The sequence below is a fragment of the Lissotriton helveticus genome, chromosome 12 (assembly GCF_964261635.1).
Source record: "Lissotriton helveticus chromosome 12, aLisHel1.1, whole genome shotgun sequence".
In the NCBI taxonomy this organism is placed as follows: Eukaryota; Metazoa; Chordata; class Amphibia; order Caudata; family Salamandridae; genus Lissotriton; species Lissotriton helveticus.
This window is the reverse complement of record NC_136073.1, coordinates 258,118,651-258,144,341: the sequence shown is the minus strand read 5'-3', so window position 1 is coordinate 258,144,341 and position 25,691 is coordinate 258,118,651. Positions and strand designations below refer to the sequence as shown.

Here is a 25,691-nt window from a genome sequence, read left to right as displayed (position 1 = left end):
CGCTTCCTGACATAGAATGAGAAATTTCCTAGTTATCACAAAGGAAAGTTTCAATTCTATTAAGGACGCGGAGGCGAGGATTATCCCGCCCTGGCTTCATCTAGCCTCCCTCCCAGGGAAATTTCCTGTATCAAGGATTAGTTCTTCGTATCAGGGAAGTAATGCTCTGGTGTTCTTCTTGGAATGTTTTGAACATTTACTGTACTGTTTATATTGTATGTTTCTTTTTTCCACTTACGCTTTATTTCATTACTGCATTTGCTATGGTTTGCTTATTTTTCCATACGCTCCTATGTTTGTTTCTTATTCCAGTTATTCTGGGCAAGAGATTATTATGTTCTCTTTTACCCTAGGTTCTGATCAGAAAACGGACTAGACGGTGGTCATCTTAACTTCCAGCAGCAATAGAAAGAGGAAGGACTACGTCGTGGGATTTCCTATATGCACTTGGCTGGACTGTGATTGGTGGACTGGTTACCATAACTACCGCTGAGCCTCATGGGCAATGTAGTTCATGGCTGTTTTTTCTCTGTGTTCTTTTAACTTGCTGTTTAATAAATGGAGAAAGGATCTGCATAATCCTCGCCTCCGCGTCCTTAATAGAATTGAAACTTTCCTTTGTGATAACTAGGGAATTTCTCATTTTAAGCCACTAAATTGATATGCCCAGATTGATTTGTTGGAGCAGTGCAAGTGCCTCAAACAGAATATCGCATCGCGAGGGTCAATGTAAATTATGCAATTGTGTGGTTGTGGCGTTTTTCAAATAATTATAGATTTTCTGCCACATACTCCACCATCTGCTCCATAATCAGCAAATTTTAACAACAAAATTGTTTTTTGTTTCTCCTACAAACAGTTCAAAAATGAATAAAAGCATAGTAACATGCGTTGCAGCTCAGTAGAAGGCCATTTGCAAAGATTGACTGGTCATCCATCATTCTGTTGGTTATTGTTATATTCTAGAGGTAAATTGGAACTAAAGAGGTGCAACCAATGTCCAGGCAGTATTAACAAGTATAACATTGGCAAAATAATGGCATTATTTTCTCATAATATGTGCTGGAGTACCTCGCATAATTTGTCTTTTCTTGACGCTTAAGTTACTTAAAATATAAAGGTTATTGAAAAAAAGGATTAAGAACCACAGCCTTACAATATTCAATGTGTGTTGGCACAACGCCTATCTGAAGAGCCCTTTCTTTGCACCCTCAAATAGAGCGAGTGAAGCGCTTCAATGAATTGCCAGGGACAGTAAGTGCTATATTTATTCAACTACGATACAATAAATAAAATGAGATTTAAAAGTCTGTTTGACCAGTAGCACTTTGTACTTTCACGCACTCCGTGAAGGACTTTATAATTATTATTAATCGTATGATACCGCCGAGTGTACTCCGACTCTTCTATGTCTTTAGAACCATGTGCGTATTGGGTAATTAATTCACTTGTAACCAATTGGAAATCTGCCGTTCCTAACAGTACGCGGCTTTGGATTGGCTGAGACACAGGCGAGGGGCAAGATGGCGGCGACCCTGGTGGAGCATGTTGTTGCAGACGCAGGAGCTTTTTTGAGAGGTGCCACGCTTCAGGTACGGGGGTTTCTCTGAGGTGACACAGTAATTGCAATACTTATGACAATGAAAGCATATGTGCACTTTCAGGAGTCGCGCTTCAGGTATGGGGGGTTTCTCTCGGGTGACACATTCGTTGCAATACTTATGACCATGACCATGACTGTCTTTTGTAGACTTTCAGGAGTCGTTTACCTGCACGCGTGAGGAAGCCCAGCAATAATCAGGATGTCAAGTGCGGGCAGAACGATCTCAAACTTTACTGAGCCCGCACGTCACTGTCTCTGAGCTCTAAATGTACTCTTCCAGAGCCCCTGCAGTTTGTGTGGATCCCTCCACCCTGAGTTTCCGCACAGTTAATTTCACCTACGGTCCGAGAATGGCTTCCCAGCCTCTGAAGAGCAAAGCGTTATAACATCTGGGTATTGCTCTTGCAATCGCCAGGCTCCCCACTGTCTCTAATCGATCACTTTCTGCCATCCGCAGGCGGGCAACTAAAGCCAAATTTCCGGGGGGGCTGAAAAAGATTTTGGGGGGACTAATTCTTCCAGCCGTAACCAGAGTGACTGTAAGAAGGGGCAAAAACACAACAAAAGCCTCACTTACAAGTAAACGGTCTTTTAAAGACCTGTGAAGTTTTATGATAAACACCTGCATTTTGTGACGAGTCCCTTCACCCGAACAGCATTTAACGAGAACCTATCCTGCAACCTGCCAGAGGGACCCGTGCATATTGCCCCAGCAGTTTGAGGGTTGTTACCTGGAAGGGTAAACCCAAATTACGTCACTGGGACCTGGGTCTAGAACAGTACATTGGAACAGTGGTCCCAGTAAACAGTTTATGAACACACAAGCTACAATTATTGAAGATAATCAACAAAAATTAAATAGAAGAAACGTGGTATACTTCAATTTCAATTAGGCTTTATTCGGTTTTGAGTTGCAAAATCATAAACGCATACATTCAATCATTTACTTACATTAAAAACTATAAAATTAACTACAATATTACAGGTTTAAAAACCCATGTACCATCAAGGGTATCTCTCCTCACAATTCCTTTTGTATGGCCTCTTGAAGAAATTAAAATAGATGGGATGTGTAGATATACATCTTCAATTTAAAATGTTTACAATATCTTTATATATTTATATACAATCTTTAAGAGACTTTCCACATATGAAGGGATAGATACGACCTCGAGGACATATTCCTTCTATAGGGTTGTTGCAACTTGTGATGCGTAATTGAAGCATTTTATGAGAAAAGTTATATATAAAACTTAACAATCAAAGATAGGACAAGGAACATAGAAAAAATAGGGAACAGCGGTATATTACGTGGTAGAAAAACAGTGAACCACAGATGGATAAGTATGTTATAGCTTTTAATTTCATTTAATCACTCTAAGTTAGTTCTATCGCGAACAATGCACCTCAGAAAGCTGGCAACTGTGATAACCAACCTTTCTCCCTCCAGAAACTGTAAGAAGAGAAATGCTGGGCGACATCTTCTAAAACCCATTAGCCTTAACAGTGGTATAAGCCATTTCTTTCTGATATCACTGTAAAACTTACAAAAGCGAATAGTGTGAATGGTATATTGGGTGGAGATGTCGTCGGAGGGACAAGGGGGAAGATTTTTTACCCAATTGCTTCTTGTTGGAAAGGCAACCAGTCGGTGAAAAAGATTCAGCCTAAACCTTACCAAAAGAAAACGTTCATAGCTAGTGGTGTTATAGGTTAGGTAGGGCTGAATAGCAGGTGTGGTTTGGATACCCAAACTGTGTCTAGCCGATGGTTTCATAACCTCGCTCGTAAGGCGCAGTTCTTTGTGGTGACTGAGACATTTTGTCTGAAAAACTTTTTTGGGCACTTCACGGACTGAGAGGGGATCCTGATAAAAAATGTTCCATCCTATGTCGACTAGAAACCTTTTCACATGACAGCCATCTTGATTTGTGTGCATTCTCCATGGCCATGCAGTCAGAAATTATCGTCTGAGAAAAAGTTGTTTTTTCCGATGACCAGATTCGCCGCCACAGTAAAAGTGGTTGGATTTTTGCTATGTCCATCATGTGGGAAAGACCCAACTCTATGTGACAGGAGAAAGTAGCCGTGCTCTTAGGTACCGAAAGAAGATACCTCAGAAAGGTATTTTCTACCCTCTGTAACTCGTCCAATGCTACGTGGCCCCAAACACCCGCCCCATACAATGCCACCGAGAGACATTTGGCTTTGTAGATCTTGGCAAGTTCCAAGGGGGCTCTCTTCCCCAGTTTCCTTGAGAAATTGACAAGAGCTGTAGCGGTTCTTATAAAAAGGAGTTTCCTTGTTTCTATTGCCGGTTTCCAGGAAAGTTATTGTCAATCATTATTCCTATTTTTGTGTGATCGCTAGTTTTTCATGATTTAAGTAGATGTTCCTCGTTTTACCTTTGTAACCCAACCCTGCCTTCATGACAAATGTTTTCCTAATGTTGATATTTAGGTCCAAATTTGCCATGAAAGCGGAATATCTGTTCAATGCCTCTTTGAGTTCAAGGGGGGCACGGGCTAGTATCACCGCGTCGTCCACGTAGAGGAACGCAGGGATCGGGCGGTTGTTCCCTAAAGGAAGGTCCTGGCTCCCCTTAATCATCTCCCTCTCCAATCTGTTGGTATAGAGTGTGAAAAGAAAGGGGCCAGGACGCAACTTTGCCTGACTCCTTTCTCCACTGCGAACAACGCGGTTAACTCTCCCCCAAGTCCAAACCTCACCCTTGCAGTCGCGTTTGAATGCAATTCCCTCAGGAAAGTTACCAGGTTCAGTGGTACCCCCATCTCTAGAAGAACCGACCATAATTTAGCGTGGCACACACAATCAAACACAGCTGATAGATCTACGTAGATTATATAGAGTGCTCCTCCTTTGATGTTTACATACTTGTCTATCAGCAGTGACAAGTTTAGGGCTTGATCGATGGTCCCAAGTCCCTCACGGAACCCATATTGAAGGTCTGATATAATCTTACAGTCGTCTGCCCAATCCTGTAGACGCTCAAGGATTACGCGGCCCGCCATTTTACTGAGAGAATCTAACAGGGAGATTGGACGATAGCAAGTTACAGACCCCCGATCACCTTTTTTAAAAATGGGGACCAATATTGATTTGGTCCATGACTCCATGAGGCCTGTCGCACAAGATGCGTTCAAGACCCTAGTCAGAAGAGGGGTCCAGAGATCCTTCTGAGCTTTAAAAAATTCTATGGGCACCCCATCTGGGCCCGGGGTATGTATTTGGGCACAAAAATGTGTTTCATAAATATTTACAACCCCAGTGACTTTGGAAAAGATCTTGTAAAAGTGCTCGACCCATTCCTTTTTGTCAATGGCCACCCCATTCTTGGGGAGTTAACATTATGTTATGTTATGTTATGTTATGTTAACTATTTTTTATATAGCGCGCGGATGCCGCAGCCAAGAGGCGTCCCGGCGCTTGGAGATCTGAATAACACAACACGATTAAGAAAGCTGGACAAAAAACAGACTAAACTGTGGAGAAAAGAAAAGTCTTCAAGGTCTTCCTAAAAGGAAGCAGATCTGAAATTGAGCGGAGTGGAGCTGGAAGAGAATTCCAAAGAGCAGCCGCCAGCACTGAAAACGAGCGACCACCCACTCTAGCCCTTTTAAAACAAGGCACTATGACAAGGTTAAGACTAGCAGAGCGAAGAGCTCTGGTAGGAGCATAGTGCAGAATAGTTCATTCAAGAAGGTGGACTTAACCACTAACCAGAAGGCAGCACTGTTTTTGTAAGTGCAACTCTCGTGGAGTTGATCCCAAAGTTGTTTTAGCTTAATTTTCCTGACCTTTATTGCAGAATTATATAGTTTTCTTAAAGTAGTGATCTCGTGAGGGACTCTGTCTTCCGTAAAGCCTGTTTTAAATTTGAGTAGGCTACCGTGCAACTGTGAATAAACCAGCCCTTCCTCTTCTTTGATAGTTGATTCACTTTTATCCACAGCACTTCGTTTATGGCTTTTAATACCATGCCGAAGTTGGCGATAACTTCTACTTCTGGTGTATCTATATCTAAACATTTCTGAATAGGAAGGAGGGTATTTGATATTACTATTTTGGCTATTGCTCTGGGGTCGACCTTTCCCCACTTTAACGAGTAGCCATTAAGCCTGTCCAGCGATATATTGTTTTGTGCCGGGTACTAACAAGATCACTTTTAAAATTTTGTATCAAGGGGGCGGTAATACTGAGGGGGTAGTGATCACTCAGAACGTTTTCATGTACGGTGAGTAGCGTATCTATGTTCTTCACTCCATTAGAAACAAGGATGTGAACTATTGTGCTTTGAGAACCTCTCCCATGAAAGGTGGTAGCCATTACTGTGTCTGAGTTGGTCAATTTGTTCGCCACTACCAGGTCCCAATCGAACAAAATTTCATTTAAACAGCTGCCTAGAGTCGTGTGCCTAAAATGTAGAATAGATTTGTCGCTCTCGTCATGGATGCCACAAATGTTTCGATTGGTATCCTGACATGGAGCCAGATTGAAGTCTCCTCCCCAGATAATTTTTGCCTCTTTTGGTGACCTCGTTATTCTGGCTAATAATAATAAGCGAATGAGGCATACTAAGCTCACTGATTCTCCCTCAGAGAGATTGTTATAAAAATTCACCAAGAGGAAAGTTTCCTTTTTATTTAGACGGATGTTAAGGATCTGAAAATTGGGTTCCAATTTAATAGGTGTTATTTCAGCTACTTTGAGTAGGTTTGATATGTAAATCGTTAAAACTCCTTTTGCTCTGCCAGAGGTGCTTCGTTGAGCAGGTGAGAAATAGGTTTTATAGCCTTCCATGTGGATCTCTTCTACCGCCCAGGTCTCCTGAAAACATAGGATTTTAAACTTTTGGGTAAAATTGAGTCAAACCTCATTTGTTAGCTTAGAGCGCTGGCCTGCAATATTCCAATACAAAAGAACAATTTGTGGATTGCTTCCCTCCCTGCTGCATCCCACCATGCCTAATGATGATGTGACGACTAGTTCTGCGTTGGGTGCCGTTGATGCCCCAGAAAGAAAGGGCAACTGGTTCCACCCCGTGTCCCCCTCCAATGGGTCAATGCCTTGATCTTGAACCTGTGTTGACTTAAGATGGTGTATGACTGGTTTGAGACAGGCATTGGAGTCATGGCTCGTATGTATTTCCCTACACTTGCTATCTATAGTCCCATTCAAGCCTCTCAGGGAAGGGAGTCAATCTACCCCCATCCAGACCCGAAAGGGCAACAAAACGGTTATGGGTAGGGATATTAAAACTAGGACCTTGCGTGTGGAATAAAGACGGAACCCGGGGAATCAGGGGATTAGTCAACAGAGCCCGAGGGTAAAAGTAGGTTAAATCGTATGGTGTAATGGCACTGCTTCCTTTCTCTCGAAACCAATCAGTAATATGCGAGACTGCCTGACGGTCTCTAAAGTTGATAATGATTGTGTCTCCCTGAATTTCTTTTAATCTGTGTCCCACCCAGTCTACTCGCCGTACGTGAAGAATTTCCCCGTTGATATTTGGGGGAAGTGGTCTATTTTGTTGTAACCAATATACGACTTTATTCTTTAGTTGGTAATAATCTTCTCTTGTCCCATTCTCTAGCACTGGGACCCCTGCGAGTACCACAACAAGCGACACCGCCTCCGGTGGCAGATCAATTTGTAGCTTTTTTCCTCCATCTATCTTTCCAGGAACAGGGGTTATAGGGGTTTTAGTCCGGGGGTCTCGGAAACACGGAGTTGCACTCCTGTCTCTGCCTCCTTATTCTTTTTCTCAGTTATTTTCTTCCGCCTCAGAGCTATAATATTAGCCGAAGGTGGATCGTTAATGGTCACTGGTTTGGTAGGGAGTACTTCCATGTGTGTGTTTAGTTTAGTTGGGATAACACTAGTTAAATGTGATGTACTGGGCACAGATAATTTCTTAATTAAATCGGTGTTGTTTGCAGTCGCCTTTTCCAGTGAACCCAGTTGTTGAGCTACTCTCTTCATTCTCTCAATGAGTGGCAAAAAAAGTGATCTAAGCAATTGCTCTATACTTCCCAATAAATCCTTGGGTGGTATATCTGTTGAAGAATCATGTTTGTGTTCGGCTAATCTAGAAGTTGCGGTTGGTCCTTTTGAGGGCCCGTGGAGTTTAGTGTTTTGCCACATTTGCTAAAATTACTGCCTCCCCGCAGGGGTGTGGAAATTTGTCAAAAATCTACTTGGCCACTGGACAAACGTTTACAGAAATCTACTTGTCCTGGGAAGATATCTGCTTGCCCCACCTATTCCATAAATCACTAAGGTGGATCTGCACGGCGAGAACCTGCACTGTAATCAGTGCAACATACTGTGCAACATTATTTCAAGCACAGGACCAATTATGCAGTGCATGGTCATGCATCCTTAAATGCAACTGTTATGCAACTGTTGTACAATATGTGCGTGGATGTGTCAGTTTGCACTGCACCCAATTATCAACCAGTATGCCTTTGACAAAATTTCCTGTAGTACCTGAAGACAGTCTATGACAAATATACTTCAGGAAATGTAGTCAATTACTAGTCTGCGCTCTGTGTCGGAATGTGTACCTGTAGGACAGACTGGTGTTCGCCATCCTAGGGTCAACTCATAGCTGTCCAGCTTTAAAAATACTCACATGTGAACATGATATGATAAAAGTGTGGATGGGAATAACTGCACTTTTTGGCAGAGCTTATGAACGATTCATGGGGCAGCCAACATTGCATGGCAGAGGTGCTGTGGTCCACTGACGCAGTATCCACAAGTACAAATACACAAGAGGCCGTAATGGGCAGTTAAATCAATCACACCATTTGCATTCCTGGGCAGGTGAGGTGTGATTATACTATTGTGCACTCACTGCTTAATCTCCACATTCTTCTCCCACACAAGGAGCATTTGCAGCACAGGCAGTAGCAACAGGGTTCTCTTGTGCACAGCAGTGCTATAGTAATGGCACCAGAAGAGTAAGCTCCCTAAACATGAGTAGGTGCAGTTCCGCAATAGATGTGCAAGTTTGTCTCACTTAGATTTGTGAAGTAGTCACTTTTTTTCTTTCAAATCCGAGTCTCTGCCACTTGTTTCTCTCCTTCCAATGTCCCCCACCCCCCACCTACCCACCCAGATGTGCCTGTTATCTTCTGGGAAAATCCTGGAATTCTGTTGGCGGATGCTGACATACGAGTATTGGGAAGCCTGCTGAAAGAGAAGGTTTTAACGTTGCAGCAACGTGTGCAATCAGTGTGGTTTTTTCCAGAAGCTGAGAGTACTGATGGTCTATGGGATGATGCGTGGATACTTCGAAATGGGCACATGCATAAAGAAGGCACACAGTCAGGCACACAGGAAAAACACTCCTTGTCAAATTATGTAGAGAAGAAAAACAAGCCTTTACGTCTACATAGGACGAATGCTCACACAGGTAGCAGTGTCACTTTTCCTTGGATCTGGTATGGGTTCATTTTTACTGCTGACGTAACTGTGCAACAAAAATGCAACAATACAGCGGTTGCATAAAATTAAGGTGGGTATATTGTACACTTTCACGCAGTTGTCAATAAAACATGATTGTGAAACCTACAAGTGTACATTCTTATAATTTCTACTTTATATTGAATTTGGTTCTCCAATTTTTTCCATTTTTAATCGTTGTAAATAACAGATGGTCCCCCACAGATGGCAGGTCCTGTGTACATGCGTAATTTATAACAGAGCCGCTCTAATAATGAGATTCTACAGCTGAGACGTTTTCCTAATAATTTGCCACATAATGATGCTAAACTGCATATTTTAACAAAAATGTGGATTCTAGCTGAACCAGATCAAAAGTTTCTAAAAAGAGGGTAACCCATCCTGCCACACAGGGAAAAGCTCATCACAAGTAGTGACTGGTCACTTTTTCATTGCTATTGCTGTATTTGGGTGTTAATCTGAAAGTAATAAGGCAAACATTTACACTGACAGGGTTAACATATACTAATGTAAAAAAAAAATGAAGTAATACGATAAACAAAAATGTGCTGCCTTCTGCTACATAATTATAATTTTTTGCGGCCACATATTTCAGTCAACCCTGCTGCATAATTTAGACCTTCAATGCTGCTACATCACAGCGGCTCTGTTTATTTAGCACAAACTGCCAGAGCACTTTGCATGGTGGGTGGTGGTTTACAGTAGGTACAAGAGCCGAGAAATGCAACCAAATAGAAGTATAGGAATGTGCCCAAACGTGGAGAATAACCGGTTTCTTGCCAGATTAAGCCTGTAAAATTGACACTGATGTGAGACTTTTCCTCTGCTGCTGTAGCAAGATTAGGAAATAAAGTGGGGCGCTGATTAAGCGAGAAGTAGTGGAGGGAAGGTGGAGGCAATGGAATAAGGAAAAGGCAAGCAAGTCTGTGGGGGATGGCATTAGGAACGGAGACCCCAGGCAAAAATGTGGAAATTATGATTTTTCAGACGCCATGAGTGGCCCACGTTTTAGTGAGCTGTGTGAAATACGCTGCACACATAACATTGCCTGGAACACGGACATACTTTCTGCCTGCTTCATTATGTGCTGTTTCTTTTATTCAAATTTACCCTTTTTGTTTAACCCCAGTAAAAGATGCAGTTTAAAAAATGTTTCTATTTACAGCGCACGCATAAACTTGCGAAGCTGCCTTTTCTGTAAGACTGCCAGGTGTTAAAGTTTGCTCCGAGCCCCCGAATGCGGCCTCGTCCATAAAAGCAGACTGACAAAGTAAAGGTCAATGTCTCTAACTAGAGACTCCATTAGTTGTGTTTTCACTCGTTATCAACGCTGGTGGCATTGTTGCATTGCAATAGGCGCCTCATTGATAAGCCGATGGCAGTGTAGAAGTTCCTGCCTTACTGTAAATTAACATGCCACACATGTGACCCTGCCCCCACGCCCAGGGATACTAGACCATTCCATGCAGAATCACAGTTAGCATAATTTTCCTAAGGCTCTGACTTCCACAACACCCATTATCAGATTGACTCGCCTGTTGATGAAGTTTTCACTTTGTCAGAGATGACGACTTGCCGCTCTCGATCCCAGGAAGTGCCCAGCAGCGCACCAAAGATGAGTGGACTGCCCTGGACGGATCCCAATGGACAGGGCGATCGAGTGGTGCAGCAATCAGTGACAGAGACCTGCCCGCAGCGCTGGGACCCAGACAGCCGCAAAAGTGTTTCCTGCCTCGGCGCCCGCCCTTGCACTTCAGCAGCTGGGCTCCAAGAGCAGGCGGGCTGCAGCAGTGATGAACCCGTGCTAGAAAACTGACGTCTAGTGTAAGACTCCCCCAGCAATCACTGGCTAGATAGAGCCCAGTCATGGTCTTCCAGCCAGTTAAAGGGTTTCTAACAGCATTTCATTTGCCCTTGAGCCCCAGAGTGCCGACAGCTCATTTCTTTTTTTGTGATTTAATGTCTGCTTGTCCGTCGGGCAAAATAGACAATAAATCTTCTTGCCCTTCATAACATTCTAGTTGGTTCGGGCGTCGGGCGATAGGATTCCCTCACCCCTGTCCCCTCTTTCTTTTTTTCGGTGGGGGACCTTGGGCTGATCTTTTACTTTTGGACTTCTGGGTCTCGATTTGTGGGGACTTTGCCAATGATGTAGGATTCCCTGATAAGACTATCACTGCTGATGGGGAATTGGAAGAGGAGCTGGAGACATCCATACTTTGAATGCTATATGCTTTAGTTGATGGTGTTCTATCTTGTAAAAGTAGTGGTATACTATTTTCACTTGTTGAGTTGTTAACTGGGGAATCTATTTGTTTAGTGGTGTGTGGTGTGGTCGCTAGTTGAATGGAGCCCAGAGACGAACGCTTGTTGTTAAAATGTTCTGCAGACAAGCGTTTGTTGTTAAGGTGTTCTGCAGACAAACGTTTGTTATTAAGGTGTTCTGCGGACAAGCGTCGCTCTGCTAAGACTATTTCCCTTTCTAATACTGAGGTGGCCCTGGTAATAAAATTATCCAGAGTCCCTCTGATTGACCCTACCTCTAGAGAGGGTCTACCTTTGAAGGGGCGAGAGGCCATGATGTGATATATTCAAGAGCGTAATTAAAAACACCTTAAACCACAATGAAAAATAAAGACATGCAGCAGTATCCGTAAGGACAGACAAATTAATTATGAAAGGGTAGTCCTGAGTCAATATTAGAGAGTATAGTCTAACTGTGTACGTCCAGGAGGGCTCGATTAAAGGGACAGGGCCCACCCCAGCCCCGGACGGCCACAGACGGCCCGCCCTTTGCCCAGGCTAAGCCCGGCGTGTCCCGCGACGCGAAGTTCACCTTCAAATTTAAACCGCCTCGGGGCGCGCAATGGGTGGGGGCGGCTTCCTGCCGCTGAGACTGATGGTGGTTGTAGTCTCCCCACCACTGCGGCTGCAAGTGCCAGGTGACAGAAGGCACGCAGCGGCGGGAGGAGACCGGCAGAAAGAAACAGGCAGGAATGTCCCAGTTGAAGGGCAGAATCAGGTACGGCGTGCGTAAACGCAGGGAAAGTGCTCCCAATATTCAATAGAGCAACCCGCTCCTCCGATGTTCACCTTCAAATTTAAAGCGCCTCAGGGCGCGCAATGGGTGGGGGCGGCTTCCTACCGCTGAGACTAATGGTGGTTGTAGGGTCCCCCCCCACTGCGGCTGCAAGTGCCAGGTGACAGAAGGCACGCAGCGGCGGGAGGAGACCGGCAGAAAGAAACGGGCAGGAATGTCCCAGCTGAGGGGCAGAATCAGGTACGGCGTGCGGAAATGCAGGGAAAGTGCTCCCAATATTCAATAGAGCAATAGAAGAAACGTGGTATACTTAATTAAGTGTTATTTAATCACTCTGAACATACATTGGTTCATAACATTTGTCTCCACAATGTCAAACAAGTACAGTGCCCCAGGAGGAAAAGTGGGGGGGAGAGGGTGAAGGTATTGTGGTTGAAGTGAGGCTAGGAGGGTGAATAAAACAAAGTGTGAATCACAAAATCTGTTGCTTAAAAAGTAAGAGGGCTAATATTTAAAGCCAGATTATTCACACTATATCCAAACATTATATAGCCATGGTTTAAAACAGTAACACAGTAATAAATCGATGTTGGTCAAGCTGGCTAATATTACAGATGTCAACAATTCGACCCCTACAGAGTAGTAGGTTGTTTGCTCCCTTACGCCGGGGTCTTCCTCAGGACAGGAGTGAAAGAAAAGGGGGGGGTTAGCATGAAGAGCCCCTAACTGAGGGCTGGAGAAAGGAGTGGTGGTGCGTATGCTCCAGAGTGCAGAGCGAGAGCAAACACTTGGGGGGGATATCCGTTCATGAAGAGAGGGAAGGCCAAGCCGGATTAGTCAGCCGGGCCTTGAATTCCATCCAATTCTGATATATACTCTGAGTCGGGCAAAAAACTCAGTAGATTATAGTCTCGCTGCTCACAGGAAACGTCTCCATTCGTGGTGGGGATTTCTCCTCGGAGAGACCCTTACCTTTGTGCAAGGGTCTCTGGGCCCAGTCCAAACCAGTTTCGTCCTCACTGGTGCAGTATGACCACAGGGGATGGAGACATCATTGTGCAAGGGAGACAGGCCCTATTCAGGTGCAAGGAAATCTCCTCCCATTACTCAAAATTCAGCCACGGTCTATTCAGCTCAGCTCTGTGTCATATGGGAAGGGCTAGGTGCACCTCTACCCCCGTGGCTGTCTACAGTGAATACACATCCCCAGCCCCCGTCACTCAAAACCAGACAGTCAATACACAAACAGGTAGAGGGTCACAGAATGATTAAACAAGAAAATTCCCACTTTCTAAAAGTGGCATTTTCAAACACACAATTAAAAAAACATATTTACTAAAATATGTATTATTACATTCTGAGTTCAGAGAGCTTAAACTTTATTTCCCTATCTTGTCCCAATGGGAAGTTATACTTGTAAGATGTTACAAAACATTTCCCATTATATCCTATGGGGAAGAAAGCCTTTCAATAGTGAAAAAGAAAATTGGCAGTATTTCACTATCGGCACATGTCACATACACCAGTACGTGTCCTACCTTTCACATACACTGCACCCTGCCCTTGGGGGTGGGGGGCTACCTTGGGCCTACCATAGGGGTGTCTTACATGTAAGAAAAGGGAAGGTTAGGGCTTGGCAAGTGGGTGCCCTTGACAAGTCGACATGGCAATTTAACAACTGCGCACAGACACTGTAGTGGCGGGTCTGAAATACCTTTTCAGGGCTACTCGTGTGTGGCACATTCAGTGCTGCAGGCCCACTAGTAGCATTTCATTTACAGGCCCAGGCACACTTCCGTAAACTTTACTAGGGACTTACCAGAAAATCAAATATGCCAATCATGGAGAACCAATTGTAACAACAATTTACACAGGGAGCACTTGCACTTTGACACTATTCAGCAGTGGAGAAGTGCCCAAAGCATCTAAGCCAGCAAAAACAAAATCCAGCAAAGCATCAAAAATACAGGATGTAGAGGCAAAAATGCAGGGGAAACCACACCAAAGATGCCAAGTCTAACACATGACCCTCCAGCTGAAAGATGGGGAGAACATTGCACTATCGTTCAATGGTGTCTTGTGCTATTGCACCTGTTCTATTAAAGTGGTTAATGCTAATCCAAGTTGGAAATAAACTAAAGTGCCTGATGCACTTTTTTACTACACTATGTATCCTATAACACATGTTATGCGTCTAACTCCAGAATTTCATATGTTTCGTTATTGCACTTTTTACTCTAAAATGCATTATTCTACTAAAGTGACAAGGGCTAAAAACGTCTAATGATATTGCACTTGTTACTCTCAATAACGTTACATGTGCATTACTTCTTCACTTCTTCTTTACGAGGTGAGTACTGTCTGTTGACCTTATACTGCCCCATGTACCATTATTGCAGGATCCCCTTAAAGGATCTTGTGCTATTACATTTACTCTATTAAAGTGACATACTATTCTATGCTAAAGGATAAACTATGGTACTTGATGTATTTAGTTACACGATTTGCCCTGTGTGACCTACAGGACGGATTCTTCGCCTGACTTCCATATGCTCTATTTATGAACCTGACCGTAACAAATAGCTGGAACTAAAATGGATCTATTTACACTGCCTGTCATTGCAATTTGCCCCCATGTTCTTTTCATTCTAGTCTCTACCAGATATCTCATTCACCTATCCAATTTATATATTTGTTAAAACTTCCTGTAATCGGGTACGCTTATTTCTCATTTTAAAGTGCCATAATTACAACCATGTCCAAGGGATCCCAGAACAAATGTGCTTCATAACCATCCATGGTTTCCATCCATTTTGAAAAAGAGGGAATCTTCTCTTTTTTTCTTTCTTTCTTATGAGGGCTTGTACTCGATAGCTAAAGATGTACAGAAAGTTCAGCATCTGTATTATGTCCTGCTGGAATTTCTGTACCCATCATGATTATTAGTTTTGATTCTTCTCTTCTCAATTCTTGCTCCCTGTTCTCTCCTCAAAAAAGTTTCGGTATCTGCTTAATTCCTAAGTAACCGAAACCTTTCAGGGAGCGATCGTGCACATTCTAGAAATTATTAGCCATTGGGTAACTCATGTCTCCAATTTTGATAGCCCTCGTGTTGTAATATTCGTAGTTTGTTTAATAGTTCTGCCCACATAATAATTATTGCAGTTGCATCCAAGGGCATATTCTATGATTTCAGTCTTGCAAGTAATTCTTCCTTGTATTGTTCTTTCGCCATCTAATGTTGCAAATGTTTTCCTATTGATCCCAAACTGGCAAGCTCTAAATGGGCTACATTCTATGAAGCCTTTATGTTGCTTGCTAGCCATTTATTTTCTCTGGTTGCTTCCAAATGACGCCTTATCAGGATATCTCCCAAAGACTTGGTTTAAAAAAAAAAGTTATTCTGGGGCTTTGATCCACCACATCTTTGATGAGATTCTATTTTCGCAATATGTTCCAATTCTTCTTCAATATTCTCTTTATTGTGGGATGTGCTGAATTCATATTCCAAAAAGAGTCTTTTCATTTCAATTTTCTTTTTATCTTCTTTTTCTGTTGGATAGAGTACCTGTGCTTGTGTCTTTTTTCTGACTCTTTTCACTGGCATCCTGTAATACACTTCTCGGGTAGCCCCGTTGGATGAATCTTTCTATCGTTCCTCTTATTTCTTTTGCCAATTGTTCTTCTGTTGACCAGATTCTTTTCACTCTAGCATTTGGCTATATGGAATACTCCATTTCAATGCTGCTGGGTGTTCACTGTTGGCATGTAAGCCCGAGTTAGTGTCCATGACTTTTCTGTGGATGGTTTCAACCAGATCTCCATCCTGGACATCCAATTTTCGTCCAAAAACACACAGTGTGTCTTACTGATGGGCGAGCTAAGTTTAATGTTGACCTTATTATTGTTTAATTTCAAGATGAACTCCTTTAGTTCTGTTGTCTCCCCATCCCACAAAATGAATAATTTGTCTATGAAACAAGACCTTTTATATATTCGTTGCTGCCATGCCCACTGCTGATTTTCCTTGTTAAAATATTAAAATAAATATCCTTGGGTATCTCCAGGTGCAGTTGGTTCATTCTGTCCCTGGAATGTTTCATATCGCTCGCACGCGTCCCTATATAAAGATGAGGGTTGCTCGTATCTCCAACTCCTGTGTTGTCCATATGGCATCCTGTCTTGCAGACATTGCAGCGTGGGACACAGGCGTAAGTGTTTTTTTGCCAGCGCGTAGCGAAGGCACGCGCTGATGCTTCTCTGTGCCCTTCATCTATTTTCAGCCAGGTACACGGACTGTTGTGACCTCTATAAACCCTCTTCCATGAAGTAAAAATATCATTGCAACATTATTGAATTGAACAAGGACATCCATTGTGAGGCCGGGCCTTTCAATACACGCTATCCGGAGCGTACAATCATTTTGCATAAGCAGCTGCACCGTGGTGCAGCTCAGCTTCCCTGTCCTCTCTCCCCTTCCCCTCGTTGGGCGCCCGGCAGCGTCCCATGTGAGTAACTGTTTTCACTCTTCACCTCCTGAGGTGCACACGTATCCCGATGACAGGCCATTCATTCTTTCAGAAGCCCCTATATCGTTAGGTCCTGAAGAGCCCCCTCATCCCTACAGGGTTCGAAAACGCAGTAGACGAAAACAAAGCGAACCATCCCTACTACAGATTTCTTTGGCTGGTCGACTTTAATATTTGCCTGGAAAACATTTATGTTGGTCACAAATTGTTGTAGGTTTCATGTGCACTGGGTACACAATGCACTGTTAATTTTTGTAATTATTTTTGATATATATTTATATATTGAAATTATTTTTCATATATATTTATATAAAAACTACTATTGTCTACACTACACTTTTATTTTAACTTCTGTTCTGCTGTTCTGCTGATTACGAGCAGTATTTTACCCGACCTGGCCCTGCTGACTACGAGCAGTGACCTCATTCTTTTAAATACCCCACTTCCATTCCGCTGATTACTAGCGGGGACCCTCACCTTCTGAGTGGATCGCCACTCGTGTAGAGGCCAAGTCGCCTGCTGTGGGCTCACCGCCTAACGGGCTCCCCAGCGGCCGCGGGCGCCATCTTGGAACGGGTTGGTTAGCGAGCTAGAGCCTCGCCACACCCCCCTCGCCACCATCCTATTTTAGGACCACCCCCTTCTCTCCTAGTGATTGCAAGTAGCCCTGTGGCAGGGGGCTAACGCGCGATTGTTGGAGCGCTGCCATTAGTTTTAGTTTAACTTCTGTTCTGCTGATTACGAGCAGTATTTTACCCAACCTGGCCCTGCTGACTACGAGCAGTGACCTCATTCTTTTAAATACCCCACTTCCATTCCGCTGATTACTAGCGGGGACCCTCACCTTCTGAGTGGATCGCCACTCGTGTAGAGGCCAAGCCGCCTGCTGTGGGCTCACCGCCTAACGGGCTCCCCAGCGGCCGCGGGCGCCATCTTGGAACGGGTTGGTTAGCGAGCTAGAGCCTCGCCACACCCCCCTCGCCACCATCCTATTTCAACGGCCCACATGTGTCAGCGCAGCGGACGAGCGCAGCGGGCGCGTCGTAGGCGCGCCGGAGTTAAGCCCGTCTGCGCCCGTCCGCGGCCGACCGGGACTAGGGGCACGTCACTCTGCCCCTCTCATCGCCTACTCCTCGGAGAGTCTGAAACATCTGCAAGGCAATTGGCCGCTTCCTCTTTCCATTAGCAGTAACATCTCTGCCCTCGGTCTCAGCCCTCCTACTTTGGTGTCCCGTCCATCCCCTCCTACTCCCCCATTCCTCCCTGTCCTTCATTTTATTGAACTCTAGGTCGGCTGTGAAACACCACCAAGATCTGTTTATCTTGCTCGACTCCCAGAAGCCAGATATATTGTGTCTAACTGAGACGTGGTTTTGCGAGTCCTCTTTGCCATCTCTCTTAGCGGCTCTCCCCCCTGCCTACGCGGCCCTTCGGGTCGATCGTCCTGCAGGGAAAAAGAGTACAACTTTCAACTCCTCCCTTCCACTCCTATCGACTCTGTTGATTACCTCGTGGCTCGCTCTGTCACCTTTTCCCCCCCACTTATCTGTTTACTTACTTATCGACCACCCCAGAATACTCTCCAGTTTACATCAGCATTTCAGGATCTATTAGCCACGCTAGCGGTCAATTATGCTTCTGTCCTTATATTGGGTGATTTCAACTACTGGCCCAACGATCCGTCAGAATGCCCAGCTTCAAAGCAATTTACAGAATTGCTTTATTCATTAAACTTTATCCCCCGCATCCAAGTCCCCACACATATTGGTGGACACGTGTTAGACCAAGTCTGGTCTCTTAACTACTCCATTTCCTCCATATCAGTGTCCCCTTGTCCATGGTCTGACCATGCCTTTATTTTTTTCTCTCTTCACCTTAACCTATCAGTCAAGATCTCGCTGGAAAAAAACATCTGGGCACGGAATTGGAACCGTGTCGATCTGACCTCATTATCATCCTCCCTCCTAGTCTCTGCACCCGATTTAGCTGGCTTACCATCGTCGTCTCCAGCTACTGAGATTGACACCTGGCTTGCGGGAGGCTGCAATCTATCAGCCCCCCTACGCCGGATATCAATCAAAAGATCTAAGGAGGCGAATCGGTGGTTTGACAAAGACTTAAAGGAAAAAAAACTGTCTCTCCGGCGCGCTGAGAGATTATGGAGAAGGGAATATTGCCCCCTACTGAAAACCCGTTACCTCACACTACGGCAGGAGTACAAAAAAGCTATTTTAGGAGCTAAAACCACCTATTTCTCAGCCAAAATTCTAACAGCAGAAAATCAGTCGCGAGAAATTTTTTCTATTGTTCATGAGTTAGCTTTTTCAGAAAGGAGCATGTCTAAACCTCCTCCCACTCAATCCCTCTGTGATTCTTTGAATTTTTATTTTCTTGATAAAATCTCTAATATCAAGAACAACATCCCTCCTCCTTCTGCCACTTACGTTGACCCCCTCCCGCCGATCCTTTCGCCTTGTCTAACCTCAATCCCTCCCATCACGGAAGAAGTGTTCTGGGAAACACTTCTCAAAGTCAAGTCAGGTTCCCCAGCTGATATCTGTCCTGCCCGCATCCTCCAACAAATTTACTCCGTCTGCATACAGCCCCCGATCACCTTCCTTAACAGTTCCCTCTCACAAGGGGTTGTGACCCCAGCCCTTAAAGCGGCCACCATTGTGCCCATCTTGAAGAAACCAGGCGCCGACCCAGCTATCTTAATTAACTATCGGCCCATCTCCTTGTTGCCATACTTGGGCAAGGTGCTTGAGCGCCATGTTGCCTCGGTTCTCAGTGCCCATGTGGAAGCTACGGGAGGCTTGGCGCCCTGCCAAGCGGGTTTCCGTCCCAAGCACTCTACTGAGTCCGTCCTGGTGTCGGTCCTGAACAACCTCAGGGAGGGCTTGGACCAAAACAAACATCAAGCCCTGGTGCTCCTCGATCTCTCCGCCGCTTTTGATACGGTGGATCATTCCATCTTGCTTTCACGTATCAGAGCGGCGGGAATCGGGGGCTCAGCACTAGTTTGGCTCTCGTCCTTCCTGCGGGATCGCACCCAGGCGGTCCGGCTGGGGGAGTTCACGGCAGCTCCACTTAAGATCACTTGTAGTGTCCCCCAGGGTTCCTCTCTTTCCCCTTTATTGTTCAATCTCTATATCTACCCTCTTATCTTTGCACTTCAGCAGCTGGAGGTCACTGTATATAATTATGCGGATGACCTCCAGCTTGTCTTCAACCTCTCCTCTTCCCCTCACGCTATTTCCAATTTTCAAGCTATTATGATCTTCATCAGGGACTGGATGAGCCACAACCATCTGAAGCTGAACCCGGATAAAACCGAGTTGGTGCTCACTGGTGGCTCTTCCAGTCCCTGGACCTCTTCTTTCTGGCCCTCCACTCTTGGTTCCCCTCCTGTCCCTTCTTCCACGGTCAAGACCCTTGGTATTAAAATTAACAATCAGCCCACCCTCCACTCACAAATCAGTTCTGTCGTTTCTTCTTGCTTTCTGATGCTCCGCACTATTCGCTCTGTTTCCCGGTTTTTCTCCCCTCTTGCACTTAAACTCATCATGTCTGCCTTGGTGATCTCCCGGCTAGATTATGCCAATGCCCTATACAACGGCATCCCGGCATATAGCCTACGTAAACTCCAGCTTGTGCAGAACCAGGCAGCTCGGCTGGTGTATGGCCTCCCCCGTTTCCATCATTCTACACCATTGCTGAAGGCGCTGCACTGGTTGCCTGTTCTACAGCGGTCTCTCTTCAAGACTGGCTGCATGGCTTTCCAGGCACGGCAGGGAACGGCCCCTGCCTTCATTTCTTCCCTGCTAAAAGATTATGTCCCCACTAGACAGCTCCGATCATCTTCTCAATCCCTTCTACAGGTTCCTCGCTATAACAGAAAAAAATGGGGAGGTTCCAATTTTTCAGTTTTGGCCCCCATCTTTTGGAATTCCCTCCCTGACAACCTACGAGCGACCAAACAATACTCCCTCTTCCGCAAGGGCCTGAAAACTTTCTTGTTTGTTCAGGCCTTCCCACACTAACTGTTCCTTTTCTTTTTCCTCTGTTCTTCATGCCTCCAAAAGCGCCAAGAAACCGTATGGTGTACGTTGCGCTATACAAGCTTTTTAAATTAAAATTCAAATACTTAATACCGAGTTAATATTGATATCACTATAACCCATTTATTCATTGCGATTGAGCATAATAGTATTACCATTTCCAATACTCTAAATTTTTCCACAGGAACCACTGTTTCTGCTTATCATATACGTACCCTGGTTCCGTTGTGAGTTGGGTTCCCTTGTAACTAATTTCTACTGTCTTGAGTTTGGGTTCTACTGGCAGTCTCAGTTCAATACCCGGGGTTGGACAAAGAATGTCTGGGCTCTGCAATGTGTACCTCGGACCTAGTTAGCTGAAATGTGTGACAATGATCTAAGTTTTAGTTCATGACTTAAAATATCAGGCACCTTTTCCTCTGGCTGCAAATGTACTGCCACTTCAAGAACCCGATGCATTTTCCAGTCATCAAAGTGTGTATGTCTTTCATCCTAATTCGCAGTTCAAGCATCCAGGTTGTGGAACATACACTCTGAAAGTTCGCCCTCAAAATTGATTTGTCACCTTCAGAAATGGACGTGAAACTCAGCTTTTGTGAATTCTACTCTCATGCACTTTTTCAGACCAGATATTCAGGTCACTAAATGCCTTAATTCACCCAGGGTATTACATCAACCAGTGGTGAATATTTTTGAGTTTTGTACCAGAAGTGGTGGTCTGACATTTTTGATACCATAACCAAGTATCCTATTATTCGGGTCCTGATATTTGTTTTTATGATATTCCTTTAATTGATTTGGTGAAGTATCTTAATAACTGCCTTGTTTTCACAAATAAAATGACTTGTGCAGACCAAAGTTTAGCATGACGTTCATTCAAATTACACTCAGATGTGCTGACTTGGAGATGGCCAATGAGCATTACCATTTAGATGGATTGCCACCTGCCCTTCCAGTCAACAGTCCTTACCAATGTGTGCCACATATGCATATTAGAGGCTATTGTCAATGTCCCTTTGTCATGAGAGAACAAAACGTAGTGCACCTTTTCTGTTCTGAAAACAACTGTGGTTCGTAAAAATACAAACTAAGTGGTTCAACTTGACTTTCAATTGACAAACTAGTACTTGGTAAAGCATCCTGATAAATAGAATAACATGAAACATGGTTGTGGTGTTGTTTGAATTCAGATGGAAAAGCTCAGTTGAGAGTGTGCATGCTGCTACACATTGATGAACATGTGATGTCTGGAAACTATGCTACCTAATTTTAGTTCCTTGATAAGTGTCCACCGAGAACAGGTACTTCTCTTTATTAACTTGTATATGAGATGTCACCAGTGTCTCCAGTCTCACCACACAGGGCAGATCTGACAGATAATGAACATTCTAAATCAATTCCCAAGGAGTGTTCCAACTGCAATTGGTAAAAGAGGAGAAAGGAAGATACCAAGAGAAAGAAGGAGGGAAGGATAATAAATATAGGATAAGGCAATTGGTAATACATAACCTAAATCACAACACATCTCCCTCCCTAGAGCAGAAGCAAAAAGAAAACCAACATAAAACTCTGAAGAGCCAAAGTGTAACACCTAGAGTAAAACACAAAAACTTACATAGTGTGCAAGCGTAACAAACTTGGAACTAAAGTAAAACAATGTAGATAAAGTTCACATTGACGTTTATTCATAGTCCGTTAACCAACTAGGAGGACGAGTGTTCCTTGTGCCTTTTCTCCTTTCTGTTGTTTTCACTTTATTTTGGCTATTATTGTATTTGTGGTATGAGTTATTTGTAATCTTCCTGGACAGCAGGCTATTGTGTTCATGCTTCACGTTTTACCATACTATAGGATTACTGATTTGTTTTATCTTACAAATCGTAAATGGTTGAGAACATTTGTTACATTTTGTTCTTACTCCTGAAGGTTTTACATTTACTACTACTGACTGTCCTATTCTCCATTTTTGATCTCATACCAGGATTTGTATTTTTATTGGTGTTTGTGGACTGAGTCTGTCATAGGTTCTCTGTCTTACCCATACAGGTTGGCCTCCATTGAGCCAGCTGGGGGTACATTTGGAACTAGGTCTCCTCCCTTTAAGAGCTGTGAGGGGCATAATAACTGTAATGGAGTTAGTGGAAGCGTGGTATGCCCACAGTGTGTCCCTTAATGTCTAGTGTATGGGTTTGCTTGTAGTATAAGCCAATTGGTTGACCTCCTTAATCATTTTATTTGTTCTTTCCATTAGCCTGTTGGCCTTGGAACAGTAAAAGGGTGTTCTTACTTGATTGATGGAAAGTGTTTCAAGGAATGATCTCATCTCTTTTTGCACAATCTGTACCCCATTGTCTGTTATTATATGTTGGGGATACCTTCTTGTAAAAATGCATCATATAAGAATTCTATTAATGACTTTATGCTTGTGTTGCTTACAAATTTGGTGTTGATCCAATGTGAATGGTAGTCAATTAATTCAAAGATGAATGTGTGATTAATCCCTGCAATGTTGGACCCTCTAGATCAAATCCTAACTTGTCCTATGGTTTAGACTAGATGTTCACTGGGGTAAGTCTAGCTCTGCGTGTCACCTTTGTTGTGTCATTGTACCGACATGCATAACAATCACTTACTTTGTCTTTCACCATCCTATCCATGTACAGAAACCAGTACTCTGCCCTGATCTTCTTTTTCTTTAGGTTCCTTCCCAAATATCCTACCTGCGTTCCCTTAAACTTTCAGGAGGTATAATTCTGTTAGCTTTTAAAACATACTCTTCCTGAATAGATACCTAATTTCTTACGTTCCATTATGGTTGTAATTGTTCTGGTAGTGATTTACATTTTTAAGACCACCCTTGAAGGTTTATTTCTTTCACAGATAGGGTAGCATCCTTGCTGGTATTAACCTCACATTCTTTTTAGGTCTCGGCTGGCGAAAGTAGCGCGCATGCCCTGCTCTCGTCATACGAGAGCTTCCTGGAATCAATACAGATACCAAAGCTCTCGGAGGCGGATTTGAAGCCCAGCCCATCTTCCTCATTGGCTGGCGTCATCCTGCATGCAAAACGCAGGCTCACAATTGAAAAGGATGCTTCTTAGTCCTTTCTTGATGCCACCTTGTCTTCTTTTGGCCCCGCCCACCGGGATTGGATCTTTTACCGGCGGCGTGACACACACACCTTCATTTGTCCCTATGCACTTTTTTCTTCTCACTCAGCTTTGGAAAAGGCGGCCGCGTGTTTATTTTCGCATCTCGCTTTCACTTAAAGTGAAAGCTGGATGCGAAAGTAAACACGCGGCTGCCTTTGCGGTACCCCGCTTGTTTTTTCGTGGAGTTACTATATAGAAAGAAAGCCAATACCTAAAATGGAATGACCCACTGCCCCATGCTCTAATTCGGGAATCAAAATGCACTCGCATCAGCTTTGTCCTTTCCCTCGCTCACTATCTGTCTCCCCTTCGCACCACCATTAGCTCTGCCCCGTCTTCAATATTATTTTATAAGGAACTTGGAAAGTCGCTACTTTCTAAGTTTGCCAAATGGAACTTTCTAAGGGAGCCTCCAGCCCTGTCATTCATTGTAATACACTAACAGCCTGCGCAAGGCATGTTGTCTTTGCTGCTCATTCGCTGCTGCGGGCGCTGCCTGCCAGCAGGCTGCGACCATAGGGCAGGGAAACATTCCACTGCGCGGCTGGGTGTGGGCAGCGTGTCAACAGATCTCTGGGACGCCGGAGCTGGTTTGTCAGGTTCCAAGTCAGGGCTTTCGCGATCCGCTGGTCCCGTAACACGGACAGGGAATGGTAGGGTGAACACAAAGCAGCATTTCTCTTCCCATTCCAGACGAGGTACGTACATTTTCCTTTACCTTACTTGTGCCAGCTCGTGTCCATGACTGCCGCGTTCATGTTTGTCTCAGTTGCAACATGCCCCCTGCAAGCTCTGTGAGGAAAAAGAAGTTGGTCCAGGTTGGTCCTATTCAGTATTGACAACGTGGTTTTGATCGATGTCGGAAGTTCCATAAAGTGTGTTTTTTTTTTTTTTTTTTTTTGTAATTTTACTTAGTGCTTGAAAACAACCCTCTCTGGGAGCTCCGCTTTTCATTACATTGAAGCGCCTACAAGTCCATGAAGTGCTTTATAAGTGAAACGGGCACAAGTGCAGTGACTTTATATAGTGCAGAGAAGACGCTCTGTTGTTTTAGGTGCTATAAATACCTGATAGTGCCCGTATAACCGATTTGTGAAGATGAAAGCATGAGTCAGGCCGCCAGGATTTAAAGGTGTGGCCTGTATGCCTCTAAAATGGTGTAAACCGAATGAGCGACCACGCTAACATCATACATCTACCAGGAGTTAAAACACACTTTTCCCCCGGAGTTTTATATAGCGCGAACTTAAAAGGTATCACAGTGCTTTACATACCACCAGTTGCGTTACATAACAAGCATTGGAAATGCAATAGGTCTCGCCTTTGATTAAGTTAAAGCCATTTGCTTTGATAATGGTATTGTATAGCAAAGCAAATGGCTTTAACTTAATGAAAGGCGAGACTTATTGCATTTTTAATGCTTGTTCTAGTATAGCAGGGATGGTAATAGATAGGATGGTCTCATCGGGGAATACACATTCATTCATGAGATCAGTAACCGGTAACCTAGATAGACAATCTGCTGCAAGATTCTTTGCTCCTGGTATGTATTCTGCTCGGAAATTATACCCCAGTAGTCCTAGAATCCACTTGGCTATATGTGGGTTAATTTTTTAAGTGCTTTTTGTAAACCGTACTGGTATAAAAGGTTTCTAAATCGTTCTCAACTGGAACGGTAAACCCCATAAGTAGAAGTTTAAATGAATGATGCCCCATATGCTACCGCTTCCTTTTCTACATTGGAGTAATTCATTTCTGGACTTTTTAATTGTCTGGAAACAAAGGCTATAATGCTCTACCACTTGAGTTAGGTTA

General features: G+C 43.9%; 1 protein-coding gene across 1 annotated transcript in view; it reads left to right on the top strand.

The window, feature by feature from the left end:
* The first annotated feature begins 1,437 nt into the window (after window positions 1-1,437).
* NOB1 (NIN1 (RPN12) binding protein 1 homolog) overlaps window positions 1,438-25,691 on the top strand; it is an 86,216-nt gene continuing 61,962 nt past the window's right edge. The window contains exon 1 of the mRNA XM_078671101.1: window positions 1,438-1,592. Coding sequence (XP_078527227.1) covers window positions 1,524-1,592 — 69 coding nt within the window. The 5' untranslated portion in view covers window positions 1,438-1,523. The remainder of the gene's footprint in view (window positions 1,593-25,691) is intronic.